This window comes from Colletotrichum chrysophilum, assembly GCF_026319265.1.
Source record: "Colletotrichum chrysophilum strain AFK26 chromosome Unknown scaffold_6, whole genome shotgun sequence".
NCBI lineage: Eukaryota > Fungi > Ascomycota > Sordariomycetes > Glomerellales > Glomerellaceae > Colletotrichum > Colletotrichum chrysophilum.
In genome coordinates this window covers 497597-515017 of record NW_026517293.1, presented here as the reverse complement: position 1 = coordinate 515017, position 17421 = coordinate 497597, and the positions used below count along the sequence as shown (strand labels likewise).

At 50.5% G+C, this 17421-nt stretch overlaps 6 protein-coding genes across 6 annotated transcripts; 3 read left to right on the top strand and 3 right to left on the bottom strand.

Moving 5' to 3' along the window:
• Positions 1–14: 14 nt before the first annotated feature.
• Positions 15–2110, bottom strand: COL26b_001468 (uncharacterized protein; the record flags this gene model as incomplete). Its single annotated transcript, XM_053174417.1, has 5 exons — positions 15–285; positions 361–485; positions 1029–1165; positions 1219–1680; positions 1870–2110. 5 exons carry the CDS (start codon positions 2108–2110, stop codon positions 15–17), a joined length of 1236 nt encoding a protein of 411 aa, XP_053041727.1.
• A 763-nt stretch (positions 2111–2873) lies between these two features.
• Positions 2874–4120, bottom strand: COL26b_001467 (uncharacterized protein; the record flags this gene model as incomplete). Its single annotated transcript, XM_053174416.1, has 5 exons — positions 2874–3212; positions 3292–3453; positions 3520–3827; positions 3876–4010; positions 4069–4120. The coding sequence occupies 5 exons, from the start codon at positions 4118–4120 to the stop codon at positions 2874–2876; spliced, it is 996 nt and encodes a 331-aa protein (XP_053041726.1).
• A 2948-nt stretch (positions 4121–7068) lies between these two features.
• COL26b_001466 (uncharacterized protein) lies at positions 7069–8433 on the top strand (the record flags this gene model as incomplete). The annotated part of the gene is made up of 1 exon (XM_053174415.1): positions 7069–8433. One exon carries the CDS (start codon positions 7069–7071, stop codon positions 8431–8433), a length of 1365 nt encoding a protein of 454 aa, XP_053041725.1.
• A 529-nt stretch (positions 8434–8962) lies between these two features.
• On the top strand, positions 8963–9903 carry COL26b_001465 (uncharacterized protein; the record flags this gene model as incomplete). Its single annotated transcript, XM_053174414.1, has 2 exons — positions 8963–9225; positions 9279–9903. The coding sequence occupies 2 exons, from the start codon at positions 8963–8965 to the stop codon at positions 9901–9903; spliced, it is 888 nt and encodes a 295-aa protein (XP_053041724.1).
• Positions 9904–9991: 88 nt separating this feature from the next.
• On the bottom strand, positions 9992–11344 carry COL26b_001464 (uncharacterized protein; the record flags this gene model as incomplete). Its single annotated transcript, XM_053174413.1, has 1 exon — positions 9992–11344. The coding sequence occupies one exon, from the start codon at positions 11342–11344 to the stop codon at positions 9992–9994; it is 1353 nt and encodes a 450-aa protein (XP_053041723.1).
• A 4325-nt stretch (positions 11345–15669) lies between these two features.
• On the top strand, positions 15670–17401 carry COL26b_001463 (uncharacterized protein; the record flags this gene model as incomplete). Its single annotated transcript, XM_053174412.1, has 5 exons — positions 15670–15765; positions 15826–16598; positions 16652–16857; positions 16911–17091; positions 17143–17401. The coding sequence occupies 5 exons, from the start codon at positions 15670–15672 to the stop codon at positions 17399–17401; spliced, it is 1515 nt and encodes a 504-aa protein (XP_053041722.1).
• Between the last annotated feature and the right edge of the window lie 20 nt (positions 17402–17421).

Below are 17421 nucleotides of genomic sequence, written 5' to 3'. Positions count from 1 at the left end.
AGGCTACTCTACTTCTAGACAGGATTCAAAGAAGTGAACAATGGCTTCTCAATCTCCTCGGGGTTCAAATACCAGGACACGTCTTTGTTGTCCACCTCAATGTCAGTGAACCCGTTACCCATGAATTCAAATCGGTTTCGACTTCGATATTTGATGTTGTAGTCCTCCCATCTGGGCTGGTTCGTCATCAAGCGCCAATGAACCAGGGAGCCAGGATAGTGGGCGATAACCTTCCCGTCTGGCTTCCCTTGGTTGTACCAAGAGCGACAGCCACCAGCCCAAACACTGCAGATAATTGTTTTGTCAGTGATCCTTGATAAAATGCGTTGCGTGGACATTGCCATGGACCACAGGGCTTACCTTCTTTTCAGCCATTCGTGTACGTGCTCGTTATATTCTTCCAGAACCTCAGCCTTGACGTCGATCGATCGAATATTGTCGACTTGGATCTTCCGAATCACCCTACAGAGATAGGTGAGAGCCGCCTCGAGAACATGTGTCAGAGCTCCATGGGCTAATGGGGCATTCGGACCGAGTGATCCAACTTTACGATCAATGTATCAGCCACGCACGAACGACGTCTCTCTATTTTCGCAGGGGGGGAACGTACGCATGAAATTTGGAAACCCGTTTACTGCAAGTGCAAGATAAGCCGCTGGGTCATCTTTCCAGACGTCAGCGAGATTTCGGCCTTGGCGCCCGACAACTGGGAAGAAAGGGCAGTAGCTTGTGTCGAAGCCGGTAGCGCAGATGACGACATCCGCCTCGTATTTCTTGCCATCAACAGTTCTAACGCCTTTCTCTGTGAAGGCTGCGATGTCTCCATCACCTAACTCCACATTATCCTCATGAAACGATTCCAGGAATCCTTCCGCCGGACCAATTCGTCGGCACCCCGCAGGGAACGATGGTATGAGACGCTTGATTAGCCGCTGATCACCTTTCAGAGCAGCGGTCATGCTTTTTTCAAGTAGCTATACAGACCTAGTTAGCTGGGAATCTGAACCGAAGCATAAACTACGTTGTACCTCGCGGCCAAAAGTTTGGATAGGGTGGTTAAGAATGTTAAAGGGGAACCCTTTGATGATGCTGTCTTCCATCTTCTTGCGATGTTCTAGATGAAGCTTTGGGTCGTTTTGAAATGCTTCAATCTGTTCTTTCGTATCTATCGAGAGTTAGATTTGACTTCAGTCGTGATGAATGTGGGTGTGTCCGTACACGAGAAGTTCTGGCCGCTTTCCGTGTAGCCCTCGAGGGGTACACCACCACTGACCCATTGCGGCGTGCGATAGAAAGATGTCACTTTCTTCGCATCTGGTTGAATCGCAGGAACAATTTGTACGGCGGAAGCTCCGGAGCCAATTACTATGACCGACTTGTCCTTCAGGTTCACAGACGTATCGTACGCTGCTGAATGCATCATCTTGCCTCTGAAGGCTTCCCGGTTGGGAATGTCTGGCCATTTCCAGGTGTTCATGATGCCGATACTGGCGACTAGAAAGTCAACTTTGTCTTGGAACCGTCTTTTTTCGCCATTGTCAAGCAGCTCATCAATGTCCAGGATCCACTGGCTGGTCTCTTCGTTCCAGGTCGTCTGCACGACCTCATGGCGTAGTTTGATGTACTTTTCAACGAAGCCGCACTCTTCGGCAAAGGATTGATAGTACTTCTGAATCTCCTCTGCAGGAGCGCAGTACTGGGACCAGTCCGGTTTGGGATAGAACGAGAGCTGATAAGATGGCGACGGAATATCACATCGACAGCCCGGGTACTTATTCACGTACCACACACCTCCACAGGCTGGGTGTCCTGAAAAGAAAGGAAATCAATAATTCCACTGGAGAAAGAATACTGTTAGAATGAACTCACGGTCGTATACGACGAGATCAATGCTCTCGCCAAACTCCTTCTCTTTCTTGTAACACAGGGTCAGTCCAGAAGCTCCAGCACCGATGCAAGCAACCCTGAGCTTCCGTGGTGCCCAAAGAATGTGCTCTGAAACCTTGTAGGGCCCATTATATTGATGATTCAAAGGAGTTCCGCCGACTTTGTTATCGAATGTTAATGGTACGGTGTCCGGATCAGGCTGCGCCTGCTCCACGTCCGACATCCTTACTATCTGGCCAGGACGATCCGGACCGTAGTTGCAAAGCGATTGCAATCTGACAGAAAGTTTCAGATAGAAAACTTTAAATGACAAAATCAAAGCTCAGTCCAAGGAATACCTGTGGGTGCCGATCAGGGCTGCTATGCATGTGTTCGCGTTTTCCCTCGGGCGAGCAAGGATCCCCGCTCGTATCACGGCATTGGCCGTTGGTGCCAGATCTCGGAATACAGACCGCATGCACTTCCCCGCGAAGAATGGGGCATTTCCATTTACAGACTCGATATAAGTATTTGGTGGGAGCCGGGGGCTTTGGCGGCTTCCAATTGAAGCGGCACTAACGAAGTGATCCACCCCGCATCCCAGCCTTGGCTCGTTCAGAGAAGTAGCTTATCGGAGACGACTGAATGGCCATGACTTCCATCTTGGCTGCGTCAATTTGAGGTATTTAAATAAGCGTTTGTGCTGAGTCTCTGATTTCAACCTCCATATCGAATGTGTTTTATGGATCTGAACATGAGCTAGCCTCAAGTCAACTCGTTTAAGGCCATATAAAGCATTCGCGGATGGCCGCCAGCGCTTATCAATCATTATTTCAGATTTAAATACTATCAGAGGAAGATGAAGGGATGGGATCGGATTTGAGGCAGATTGAGACTTCATTGTGTCGTCTTGAGGGTCACGGGAACTCATGGACTCGGAACAGATCATGCTTAAATGAGTAAATTATTTAGCTCAATAGAGTAGACTTGCCACAGGTAGTCGACTATCACAAACGGGACTCCGTCTTGTTTGCCTCTCGCCTCCTCTTTTCAATCTCTCTCAGGTTGCGCCGAAGGATCTTTCCAGCGGCACTCTTAGGGATCTGGTCAATGAACTCAATCCCTCCGAGAAGCCACATATACCGTGCCTTTAGCCCCTCCACATGTTTTTCTAGTTCTTGCGCTGTCTCTTGAGACTTGTTGACGCCTTCTCTTAGTACTACAAAGGCTTTAGGCACCTCACCGGCGTACTCGTCCGGTATACCGATGACTGCAACGTCTGCAACCTTTTCATGCCCATGAAGAGTGTCCTCTAGCTCTGCAGGGGCTACTCCGTGACCCTTGACCTGGAAGACAAGGGCATATTAGCATAGTCATTCAAAAATTCTTACATTCATAGCAGGTTCTCTATATCACCATACTGACCTTGATCATCTCCTTGATTCTATCATGGATAGTCACGAAGCCATCTGGCCGCATGATGCCCAGATCCCCGGTGTGTAAGTAGCCGTCTTCGTCATATGTTTCGCTTGTTGCTTTTTTGTTGTTCAGATAGCCCATAGTAACCTGAGGGCCGAGGGCCCATATCTATGACAAATCTGTGATTAGCGTACGAAGTCTACAGGGCAGCTGTTGAATCGTTCGCGAATTTACCTCGCCTTCCTCACCATACCCAACCTCTTTGCCAGACGCGGGATCGACCACTTTGACCTGCGTGCCTGGAACCAACTTCCCCACCTTGTCAGCATTCGCATAGACCTGTAGATCCTTGGGAGTAGTCGTGAGGCAGCTGCAACTCTCCGTCATTCCATACGCTTGTCTGAGCTTTGCTTGAGGGAAATCTTTGGCGAGTTTCTCGATGACTTGTGGAGACAGGGGTGCTGCTCCAGTAGTGAGCTGCCTGACGAATGATAGATCATTCTTTCTGGCCACCTCCTCATTGACCATGCGGATCAACAGTGCTGGGAAGTAATTAGCCCGGTAAAGGTAATCAGAAAAGGAATACTTACGAGGAACTAGCCATAGTTCCTTGCACTTGTACGACAGAATAGTCTTCATCATGTCTGCCATGTTGAACTTGCTCAACAGGACGACGTCTTGATCGAACATGATTGGCACGTGCAGAAATTGCAGTAGCCCAGTGACTGTGTAAGCAGGCCTGGATTAGCAAAAAGATTGTAGCAACGATAAGATGCCACATACTGTGGTAGAAAGGCAGCGGGGCCAGGATCGTCTCCCTTGTTCCAGGGTCCATGGTATCCATCTGGCGACACTGCGCAATGACATTGGCATGAGATATCATAACCTGAAGTTCAGTCAACACTCAACTGATACTCTCAATTGGCTAAATCATGGGCAGGTCTCACTGCCTTGGGTAATCCAGTTGTACCCGAGCTGAATGGTAGATAGGCGCAGGCCTTTTTGTTTGATTGAGTCGCCGGCAATTGCCAGTGGGGAACCTGCCCCTGTACTTGAGAGGAGCAGCCTTCTTCGACCAGAGTCCCAATGGACTTCAGGTCCTTGACATCACAGTCAACAGAAACGAGATGATCCGAATCAATGTTCAGACGAGAACAAGCAGGTCGAACTTGGTTGACGGTTGACTCATCGACAAAGACAATCTCGGCACCGGAGGTTTTGAGGAAGTACTCATAATCTGGGGTCTTGGCCTCATGCGGCAAGGGCACCACGATGGCGCCTAGCCGTATGGCTGCAAACAGTGCAACTGGGTACCAGACCGAGGTCCTGCAAACGATTGCGACCTTAGTGCCAGGTTCGAGACCATAGTTGCGGTTCAGAGAGATGGAGGCAAGGGTCGCGTATGTCTTTAGGGCTTGAAATGAGATGCGACGTCCTGACAACCCGTCGATGAAGGCATTCGCTCTACTGCCATAGGGCTGCTTCTCGAACAACCAATCCCAGATCGTTAGGGATTCGGACACTGCGCCCGGATATCAGCGAGGGGCTTAGGCGACATGGATGCGAAGGGGCTTGACGCCAGCTTACCAGGGTCCAACGGCGGTCCGGTGAATGGCATGTTCGACTAAGGGGGCGCGGTCCCAAGATTAATGACCCTTGCTGAAAGTCAGCCTACGAATATGGAGGGTAGAAAGAACGTAAAGTTCGAGCTTTTGGGCTGGGTGTATGGGATGCCGGGATCGCTTACCCGGTTGTGCAACAAATGCCGGTGCGGGGAAGCTGCGGTCTACCGACGGAACGAAGCCAACCACCTTGGCTGTGGTAATAGTATGCCCGCAGTGCTGATGACCTCATAGTGCAATCAAATACGTTCCCGAATCACTGTTTCAGATGCAGGAAGCAGGAATTCGCCAATGATATTCGACCTCATAAAAGCAGAATCTCCCCCTTACATCGATCGGATCGGACAGACAGGTTCTAGCCGTCCATTAGGTCTGACAGAATATCCAACTGCTAGAAGGTCGTGATCGTTCATATGGGTCCAAGATGCAGTTTAACGCGCCACGGCGCTTAATACCATGTCGGGGTATGAGTCCGCGAGATGTTTCGAAGATATTTACATAGGGTCGTGATGTCAACTCATGCTTAATTGGCGAGTCAAGAGCGCCGAGTTCAATTTCTTGTTTGGACAATGTGATAAAGTGCATACCTTGTCCGGCGAGAAGTCCGATAGCTTGTTCCTTCTTGGCACAGCACACAGCCCGTGTTTTCTAGCTGAGTGATCATTACTGAATACACCCGCAAGGAAGCCACACTAATCCCACCGGCAATCTATCGCGTTACAGTCATACCGTAACGCCATAGACAACAAAGCTGAATTGGGGCCCATTTACTACGTAGTATCGTTCGTCCCATGCCATGAGGCTTAGCATTACCTACCAATTTCCTCGCAGGGTCAAGCATGGGGGCCAAGCATGATGTTTCCCCACGACATCGGACTCAGATCACTTTCTGGCACTCCCTAGAGATAGGCTCAGCCATTGAGGCTCCGAGGAGCGAGCCCGCCAGTGCCTAAAGCAGAAAATCTGGCCAGCTGTGGGGTGCCTAGTTAAGGGGTCTTCCCATTTAGGATGACAGCCTCAACTGGGCCAAACCCTGGTTCATTCTCCTCGGCCAAACCGTTTGAGGTCGACAACGTGCCGATATCGGTCTCCGCAGAGCAGCCAGAAGCTCTGCGTGATGCCTGGAAGCTACTGGGGCCATCATGAGAGGCTAGAATTATAAGCATTGAATAGCAGCCGCGAGCAAAGCAATTAAGTTTCAAACGTTTGTTTATGCGGAATGAATTGAGTTTCTGTGATTGAAACGCGTGATCGGACGAACGACACGCTGGGACTTCGGGTCTGACTCGCGTCTCCCGGGCCGCATCCGAATGGAGGTTGTTCTCCGCGAGCTTCACAGGTCCGTGATCACAAATAGACTACCAATGGCACGAGGGAGCGAGAGCGAGCTAAACCTGGGGAAGAAGCTTGACTTCTCGGAAGTTCGCCGGACCCGCGTTTTGAGGCCTTCGGTGTCTTATCAGCCTATCAGGCGTATCATCAGACATGTGTTTATCGGCAGAATTGGAACATTTTGGAGCATAACCATTCAAGACTAATAACATTATCGGTTGTCAGACCTCAGGTTCAACAGCTTTGATGTACCGACACGTGAGTTACAGATTCGTGAGTCGGTTGCTAATCGAAACGTCAACCGGCCACATCCGCCTGTAGTCTGTAAGATGGAGCGTAGGGACCGGGCGAAGAGGCCGGGGCTCCAGTGGACCGAGACGTTTTTTTTTACTCCGATGAAATACAACGTGCAACGATCCCGAATCCTTGACTGGTCAGCCAGTACCTCCACACTCCGCAGGCTTAATGGCTTTCAGCTCTACTCTTGCGGCGGTATTATCAACCCCAGCCAGTGATGAGGCGCGGTGGACTACGATCTCGTTTGGGACTCAATCCGATATCCCCAGTGGCCTGTTCCCGGTCTGGCCGTGATAGTGATGCTTCACGGCAGTGATAGCACAGCCTTTCAAGGCTTCACATTCGAGTATAAAGTCTTTAGGTTTCTGCATGGTCTGGAATCGAGATCTTGAGTCTTCACAGCAACAATCAGTCGCCACTCATTGACACGTTCATTCTTTCTCGACAAGAGTCACACAGTCTTTTCGGAATCAACCTTTCCTGATCATCTCTCTACACTCTCTTCCCGCTACATAGAAACTGCCTCCTCGATATGCAGTCGTCTCTGTTCACTCTCTTTGCCGCGCAGGCCTTCATTGGCACGGCGATTTCGGCTGTCCTGCCGGTACGGGATGTAGTACCCCCTAGCTCGGCCCTGCTTCGTCCCGTTAGGCGGCAGGCTTCAATCCCGGCAACTCCTCTCGGCCCTGCCAAGTTCACGCCCAAGATCAATGTCACTCTAGATTATGAGGGTCTCAACGCAACCAACGCATTGGTTCACGCTGAGATGAAGCAGCCCTCAGTGCTCCTAGAGCACATTGATACCATCACCGACATCACCTGCTCCGACACTGATGTCGTTCTCAAGTTCAGTGCTACCGAGGACTACAACTCGTGCTTGAGCTCTTGGCCGGCAAAGAACTTTACCATGATTACCAACCACAACGGCACCTGCGACAGCGAGCACGAGCGCGGAATCTATGTCATCTCAGGATACACATTCGATAACACCACACTCACTTTGACCGCATCATCCTCCAGAGTCCAAATCCGTGACCAACTGAACGATGCCGTTATCGATTTCACCCACACTGGCACTGCCACCGCCAAACGCGATCTCTCTGGCACAATCTCTGCCGACCTCTCTGGCACCACACTCGTTGCATCCGACCCCTTGACTATCGTTGCCAACGAAGCCAAGCTCGACACCACCGTTACCCTCAGCGGCCACGTCCACTACAACTTCTGGAAGTTCAAGGTGGATGAGTTTTACATCGAACTTGACTACTCCTCCGATCTAAACCTCGCTATTACCGCCGCGGTCAATGCCCAATACTCCACCAACCTCTACAACTATGACCCTCTTTCCGTTACTGTTTCCGCTTTCTCTATCCCGGGCATCATTGACGTTGGCCCCATGGTCGACTTTGGTCTTGGCATCGAGTTCGCCGCCTCAGGTTCCGTCAACGCCACTGTTGGTGTGGTCAGCTCTATCCCTGAGGCTACCGTCCACCTGGACTTCCTCAACCAAGCCAACACCGTTGCCACTGGCTGGAAGCCCCAAACCAATGTCACCACGGACATCAGCGCCCAGGTTGAGCTTCAGCTGAACCCTTACGCCGACTTGACAGTGGCTCTCGGCGTCAAGCTCTTCAACGGCCTGCTCGACATGTCCGCTGGTATTGAAGCAAAGCCTGAGATTGTTAACGCTTTCGCCGTCGATCTCGACTTCACCTACACAAGTGCCAGTGGAGTCACCTTCACGAAACCCACCGGAGACCAGTGCATCAACGGCGCATGGTTTGCCAGCACCTTCCACTTCAACGTTGATGCCTTTGTCACTCAGTTTTATACTAAGTCTTTGTACGAGGTCGAGATCCCAATCTACGAGTCTCAATGCTGGAACTTTGTCAACTAGTGGCTCGTTTGACCTCACTCGAGAATTCTTCTGTGTACATATTGAGTTGGATCTTTTCATCTGGGAGATTGGGTTACGGGACATTTTGCACATTTATGACGCTAGATTTCTTTCATTTTGTCGGTTATGAATATACCTATGGTTCAAAAACTTGCATCGGTCTACATGGATGCTTATTAATCTACCCGATGACATGATCGCGAACTTCGTCATGGCACTCGGCATGGCGGGAACTTTCGTGCTGAGGCTCTCTACTGTGATGGCTAGGCAGCGTGCTGAATGGGACTTTGAGAGGGGTCGCCTCCTCCAATCCTTCAGTACCCGACATGCAGATGCTAATTAGCGTCATGACGTGATACCTCCTCAATTCTGCAGCATTCATAGGTATGATTGATAAGCACATGGAGTCCTTGTGAGTGAAAAACTACACCTAACACCCGCTCGCCGAGACAGTCCGCAACATCCAAAACAACTTTGATCTTCGGAGATAAGTCTCTTTCACGAAACCTTTCGACGCTTAACCTTCATCATGGCCGAACATTCTGCGGTCAAGTTAAGTGATGGAGCATCTGTGCAAGTTAAGTTGCTCGGTGACACCGATAAGACAAATCCCCTTCTCATTGCACTCCATGGTGCACCCGGCCTGTCAGACCACAGGGAGCCTGAATCGTCGTTTGGGTTTCTTGCCTCAAACTTCAGAGTGCTTGTCTACGACGCCAGAGGAAGTGGTGAAAGTGACTTGAAACCGCCATACACTGATGCTCGATGGGTCGCCGATGTGGATGAGCTCCGGTGAGGAAACCCTCATTGGTGCCGGATTGAAGAAAACCACTGACCTTCTGCAGAAAATGGGCGGGAGCCGAGAAGTTCATTCTAGCAGGAGGTTCATACGGTGGCTTCGTTGCCCTTCAATACGCCATAGTCCATCCAGACCGTCTTCTTGCACTCGTACTTCGAGACACCTGGGCAAATGGTCTCCGCGGAAGCATCAACTTCTTGAAGAACATTCTTACCAGCGACCGTATCCAGCCAGACGGGGATCGACAGGTGCGTCTCGTAAGCGGCGGCGTGAGGAGCAACGAGGATTTTGCAAACGCCTTTGCGGAAATTGTTGGCATCTACACTCCGAAGAATGGGTCGACAGATTCGAAATCTGCATCGTCGACTTTCGAGGGCAACGCCATTGCGGAGACACATCATTTGCATTATGAAACCCACAACTTTGCCTTTTCTCACAACATACCCCGCTTCGATGTTCGATCGAAGCTGAAGGATATCACAGCGCCGACTCTCGTAGCCACTGGCAGACTCGATGTTGTCGTGCCGGTCGGTTATGGCGAGGAGATCAGCCAAGGGATTCCGCAAAGCGAGCTGGTAATATTCGAGAAGTCGGGTCATATCCCGCCCTCGGATGAGCCCGAACTGTTCCAGAAAACGGTGACTGAATTTCTGGCGAAGTGGATCGAATGAAGTTGTCTAGATGACGTGGTGTATTGCTTGGCACGTGTTTGTCGGTCAAATCGAGCGTTGATCTAATCTTGACAATTGAAGAATTTCTCTATGTGGAGGGCGCATCTTTGATCAACCTTCCACGCACGTACACACGTGCAATATTCCGATCATCGCCCGTCATTAGGAACTTTTCAAACACCGTTCTCAAAGTATCTGACTCCTCCCTAACAGTCATCACACCGAAGGACTCCAACGGGCAAGTGATCCATAGAGCATCGAACTCCTTGCCTGCGGCAAAACTGCCAATCTTGTCTTCAAGACAGCAAACCCTAGCTCCGCCCAATGTCGATAAGTAGAAGACTTCGTCCAGAGATAGCGCCTTGTCTTTTCCGTCAGACATTACCTCACGAGCATTCGAGGCGATCACTGCTTGACGGATGCTGTCGAGCATGCTGGAAGAAAATCCACCTCCACTGTCAGTACCAAGGCCGACTTTGATGCCCCTTGCTAGGAATTGGCGAATGGACGCCGCCATGAAGCCACCGCCAACCGTCATGTTCGAGATCGGACAATGGGCAACACCACATTCATACTCTCTGATCTTCTGCATTTCATAATCGGTCATGAATGTGCAATGTGCAAGAATCGAACGCTGGTTCAGCAGCCCGAAGTGGTGGTACAGGTCCGCCTCGCTGGAGAACTCGGGAAACAGCTCACGCGTCGCCTTGATCTCTTGCTCCGCTTCGTTGAAATGAGTCTGAATTGCCAGTTTCGTATCCTCCTCAGCCATCTTCCCCAGCCCAGCAAGTAGCTCGGGAGTGCAAGAGATTGCGAAGCGTGGTGTAAGCACTGGGCGCACAAGCTTTCCCGTGGGATCGATGTTCCTGATGTGCTTCACACACTCCACCGTCTCCTGCAGCGACGACTCAGCTGAGGTATCATGGAGGTAGCTGGGGGCGTTGCGGTCCATGTTGCATTTTCCTACAAAGGCTCGCTGACCCTTCGATAGGCAGATGTCTGCGAGAATTTGCGTAGCTTCGGCATGTTTTGAGCCATAGTAAGACGCCGTCGTAATGCCTTGTTTGAGAAATCCATCGACACAGCTTTCGTAGACCTTCCGAGCATATTGAGGGTCTGAGAATCGGGCTTCGTGGGGAAATGTGACTTGATCGAGCCAGTCGAGGATGTGCAGGCCTTGGCCAAGACCCCTCATGGCCCATTGAGGAGCATGATTGTGCGTATCGATGAAGCCCGGCGATAAGAATTGGCCTTTAGGGATTGAGCGAAGTTGGGCGGTGGCAGGAACCTTCTTTGACAGCTCTTCCGCGGAGATGTCTTGGAAAAACTCGGTTATGACACCATCGCCGTTCACAATAAGGCCAGCATTCTCCAGGATCTCGACCTCGTTGGGTCCGAGCGAGTGGATGATGGCTCCATGAAAAGCGTGTCCTTGAGCCATTTTGCAATAACCCGCAGCTGACCAGATCCGATTTCTCTGGTTGAATCTTGTTGATCTGAGATCAAGCAGTGTTGTCGACGAAGTGTCTCATAATCGGCTGCAAGAGATTGGGAAAGAACGTGAATGATATGAAAGTCGAGTGATAATATGACCAGCACATGAGGGGCACAGGGATATTTGGCGCGAATTGTGGGTACGTAAGCGTTGCGATCTCGCTTATCTTATCGACTGCAGCAGCTTTCGGCTGAGTTCGGGCGAGTTTCCGAATCGCTTCAACTTTCCCTTGGAACATGTTGCTCATAGCACACATCAATGGGTCGCTGCTGAGCAACAGTTTACCTCACGGACTGACTAAATCGTAGATACCTTCTATTCTCATATCGATTCGTGAGGACTCAACCCGTCGTTTCTGAGTCCTTGGCTCAATCGATTTAACCCCACCTACGGTAAGCCGGGAGCTCACCCGATACCTTCGGCAACGAGCAATCGGTACATCGCAGCCATGACAGACGACGCGGCAGAGACCTTGCGTACTACACAACGAGCGCCAAGAAGCTGTCGGTCATGCGCATCTCGGAAGGTCAAGTGCGACAAGGCCTCCCCTTGTCTAAGATGCATCCGTCGAGGGGACGCAGACAAGTGCGTTCGAGAAACAGTTATTGTTCGTGGAGAAGTCACCAGGTTGTTTACCATTTCTCCATTCCATACCCACAACCAATACTTACTGTGTAACCTAGAGGAAATGATCCCACAGATGCCCCAACGTACGAAGATTTGGTGCGGGAGAACGAGCGCTTGAGAAGTGCTCTGTCTATCCGATCAAGCGTGCATCATACCCCAAATTCACCCTTGCTGAAACCTCGAAAACCTCAGCGGCTACTGGAATGTCACGATGTTCTTGAAGAAATGGTCTTTGATCCGAGACAAAGACCAAAGTCTTCGGGTCGGATGTCAAGCTGGGACGAGATCACTTCGTGTTGTCCCAATCAGGAGGCCAGTGAGCAGCTCATTGCGTATGACAAGACGTGGAATTCTTGGGTACACTATGCTCTCGAGTATCCGACCTTTCAGGATGAGCATTCCAAATTCATGGGAGCTCTCAAGAACGGCGCTCTCCTATCAGACTGCGACCCGGCCTGGCTATCTCTCTACTTTGGTGTGATTACGGTGGGCTTTTGGCAACTCACCACTATCTAAGAAGCTTGCTAACGGTCGGGACTTCTCAAGGCAGCTCTTCTAATGATGGATGATGAGGAGGCAAGTTTGATTTTGCCTGGGAGTAAGGATGGCTTTTCACAAACCCCAATCTTTTATCCTCATACTGACGCTGTAACCCTTTTTGCAGAAGACCATCAACGTGTTCTTCAAGACTGGTACGAATCTGCCTTGTTCTGCATGTATCGGGCAGACTTTATGCGCACTCCCCAGATTCATATTGTGCAAGCCGTTGCAGTGCTTGGGATGTGCTTTTACAACTTCGGCGACTCTGAACTAAGCAGACATTTATGGAGCTGCGCCATTCGTACTGCGCAGACCCTTGGGCTTGATGGATCTCGAGGTGACGATATTCCAACTGAAATGAGTCAAGAGGCTCAGCACAGGCTGTGGTGGACGCTTGTTATATGCGAATGGTAAGTTAGGTCATGAACTCAATGCCACGGCTGTTCTTGCTGACGAACGGTTCAGGCTCGCGGTTCCGTACCATGTTCCACAGGTAGATGAAGGCGACTTCAATGTTCCACTCCCTTCGCGCGATCCTGAGCATGACATACCTGGCGGTATCCAGCCTTTCCAGTACCACATCTTCATGGCACGAACATCAATCGTTTACCATCGATTTCGGTCAGCATTGCGAGAAGGGTCGCGGCCGATTGCAGAAGTTGTTCGACTGGCTGATGATGAGCTAGCAGAGGTCATCAATACTTTGCCAGAGCATCTGCAGCCGGACGGTGGTAAGCACAAGAGAATGCAGAACCTGGAGATTGAACATCCGTGGATCAAATGGCAGCGGTTTGACATTAGTCTTGTGCTACTCCATCATCGCATGCGCATCAACAGGGCGCTTCAAAAGCAGTGGATGACATCTCCTGGGCAATACGAGTGGGCAAGAACAGTCTGCATTAGGTCTGCCATGGATATCATCTGGATCACACATAACTGGGACCAGCCAGCTGCGATGCGAAGACAATGGTATGGGTTCTATGCTTGTGAAGTGGGTTCCATGAAGCTCCCAACTGACAATAGCAACGCAGGGCATTATCTTTGCATATATTTGTCGCCGCTATCTTCCTGCTGAGAGAATCTCGCAGGGCTTCCCCCGATCCCGAGGTCGACTTCAGTGATGAAGTACAACTAGCTATCCGATACCTCGATGAGGTCAAGTCCCGCAATGCAATTGCAGATCACGCATCCGACATCTTGCGCGACTCTATCAAGCATATGGATGACCCAATGCTTTGATGAGATTTCCAGCTCACAAATTGAACCCGAACGCTGTTTTCGCATATCCGTCAAACCCATCAAGTCCTACATATCCCTCAAGCGTTCTCTCATCCAGGACGTTCCCTTCGGCATAGTCCGGTGGCGGCCGACCCGCCCGAGTCTCTTCAAGCTGTCTCTTGACATATACCCTGTTATTAGGGGTCGATGGACATGCAGCTATGTATACAACGGATGCATTCTCCGTTCCATGATGCTCTGGGTCCACTGCATGGCACACCTGTGCAACCATAGTCAGCATTCAAATCGTTCGAGGTCTGAAATGGATACCTACATCAGTGTGCCACCAAACTGTATCTCCAGGCTCCATCCTAGGGATATGCACCAAGCATTCCTCGAGTCTCAGGTGCGGATGCGATGATCGACTCAAGCGCTGGCTCTCCGTCTTGAACGTTCCCGGGAACCAGCTTGTGGAATCATCCAGAGTCCACTTGCTCGCATCCATCACATCAGTAGGGTCTCTTGGAGGCTTGAAAAAGGGTCGAAGCATAACGTATGACACCACAGTTGCAACGTTCGGGTACACAAGAAGGGTCCCTTCGTTCGGCACCGCTCTTGTCAACGCTGTCCAACCCTGGAAAGAGCGGAACACGGAGGAATGCGCGATGCCAGGGTACAGCTCTTGGTCGGCGGCCTTCCGCAGGCCGAGGTCGTAACAGTCGTGCAACTCAGGCCTGCCGGAGAAGATGTTACCATATACCTCCCGATACGTCTTGTCCGCCCATCGGCAAAGACTGCCAGCGTCGATATGTGGGCCAAGGCCAAGGAAGTCTTGTCTTGGTGGTCTGTCTCTAATGCCGTCGTAGTAAACCAATGGATCAGGAGACGTCTCTTCGTCGTAGTTGTGCCAGAGTTCATTCAGCAAGCCCTGAACTCTCAGATGGTTTGGATACCCTCGGAGGGCGTTCTGGATAGGAGAGTCATACAACATCAGCATCGAAGGACTTTCCGCTGGCCACCCTTGGATCTTTCCTTTGTTGTTGGCAACATATTTCTTTAGATCAGTGTAGTGGTGAATCGCTTCCGACTTATCAATAAGTCCACGAATCACAAATGACCCAATTCGCTTGACTTCAGCCTGTTGCTCGCTCGTGAACCCCTTTTCCAAAAGGTCTGCAGCATCAAGAACAGGTATTATGCCGTGGCCCTTGCTGATGATCTCTTCAGTGACAGTTTCGAGGTTTTGGCACACAGCTAGCCAACTCTTTTTCAAAGAGTCAGCGCCGTAGTGAGCGATAATATACTTTTTGGCGTTCCCAAAGTCGGGGTCCTTCGACTCGGTCACCCCTTGTTCCGTATATTCGGCCCATGCGGGCCACTCTCGAATCTGACTGGGCATTTCGAACGGCAGTCAAAGAAATGGACGTGAAACGAGATGGTGCTAAGACAACTTGAGACGCAGGCAATTTGAGACTTAGCAGTTGCTTGCGACAAGACACCGTTAAATACCTTATCTTCTCTCTATGCAGATTTGCCGATCACATACCTTACCCACGCTCCGTCCTCCAACCGGCAGGCAACATGGAACCTCGCCCGAGTTCGGTCGAGTATTTAGACTCAATAATAACCCTGCAAATCCCCACGATACCACCCAAAACGGCCGCACTAAACATGCTGGGTCGGTGTGGTGGGCCTCTGATATGCTCACCCGAGCTCGCCCGAAGTCTGGGGACAGCCAATCAGGATCTAATAATCACAAATCAGATCTCCTCATGCTTAACAAGATATAAGGACTTGGAAGAAGTGACCCAAAAGTCTTTTGCAAGCTTGTTGTCGTTGACTGATTTGATATGAATCTCGAACGATTGGATCCAGCCACTCACGAAATGGGTTTCGAGCGTAAACATGTCTCGAAGCTGGTACCGGCCAACCTGAAGTTGCTGTCTCCGCTGTTGCTCGCGGTTGCCATCGTCAACTCTGCGGTAAGTACCCGGCTAGAAAAATCACAACAATCGATTCTTGGGCTGACATATACTTGATAGACACTTGGGTACGATGCGTCCGTCATGAATGGGCTACTCATCCTGCCGTCCTACACCGAATACTTTCACTTGACGACTGCAACTGAAGGCCTCAACAATGCGGCATCATGGATGGGCAGTATCGTGGGAGCTTTCCTGATGCAGCCGATTCCGGATTACTTTGGCCGCCGGCGAGCCATTCTTGTTGCTTCGGTCATCACCGTTGTCGGCATCATCCTTCAAGCTGCAGCACAGAACATTGCCATGTTCGTTGTAGCTCGCATAATTGTCGGCATTGGGTCTGCAGTCAGCAACGGCGCAGCACCCACTCTTTTGGGCGAACTTCTTCCTCCGCAAAAACGTGGTCGTATTTTGGGACTGTTCTTCTCCTGCTTCTACGTCGGAAGTCTTGCTTCGGCGATCGTGAACTACGGAAGCCAAAACATCGCCAGCACCTGGTCATGGCGCTTACCTTCCCTGTTGCAGTTCGTACCCAGCCTTCTCGCCGTCGTCCTGGTTCCCTTTATTCCAGAATCTCCTCGGTGGCTCATTGCAAACAAGCGGGATGATGAAGCGTTGGAGGTGCTCATCATCATGCAAGGCAAGGGGGTCGAAGACATGCAACAGGGACGGGAGAATCTGCACGAGATACGAGCTATCATGAAGAAGGAAGAGGAAGAGTATCCTCGAAATCCTTGGAGAGAAATCTTCGCGACACCAGCCAACAGGAAAAGACTTGCCATCCTTTGCTCATTTGGTCCTATGGTCAATATGTTTGGCAACTTCATCATCTCGTATGCTGCGCCACGGTGTTATTCCGGGTCCGTGGCCTCGCTAACTTTTGCAGATTTTACCTCACGAAGATCCTTGATCAGGCGGGTATCAAAGACACTGTCAAACAAACTCAGATCCAAGTCATTCTCAACTGTTGGTCTTTTGCGGTGGCTGTCTTTGGTAGCTTTATGCTTGACGTCCTCGGGCGGCGAATCCAGAGCTTCATTGGAATCGCAGGCATGTCTGCGACTCTCTACATTATCGGAGGTCTGATCAAAAGTGAGCCAGTCCAGTTTCCAGCCACATTTACATTGTTACTAACGTGACCCCAGAGTACGGCGAAAGTACCAACCAGTCAGGAATATATGGCACGATTGCTGTGATCTTCCTTTTTCAAGGCTTCTACGCCTTTTCCATCACGCCAATGACCAGCTTGTATCCTACCGAGGTTTCTCAATACAAGCTTCGCGCCACTGGTATCGCCATATTTCGCATGTTGGATGCTGGCTTCGGGTTCGTTGACTGCAACTATCTCTCCAAGTGTCTGTTGCTGACATAAAGCAGGCTGCTCGCATCATTTTGCATGGCTTATGCAATGGCAGACTTGGGCTGGAAATTCTATTTTATCAACGCTTCATGGAATTTGTTATTTCTCGTCGTTGCCTACTTCACATTCGTTGAGACTAAGGGTCTCAAATTGGAAGAAATTGCAGCCAAGTTCGAGGGATCCCGCATTCTCGATGCCATTGCTGAGGATTCAGACTCTCAAGAGACCAGAGACGCCAAGGTCTTGGGCAGCATTGACACTAAAGCTATGGCATAGAATTTTCTAGATCATCAAAC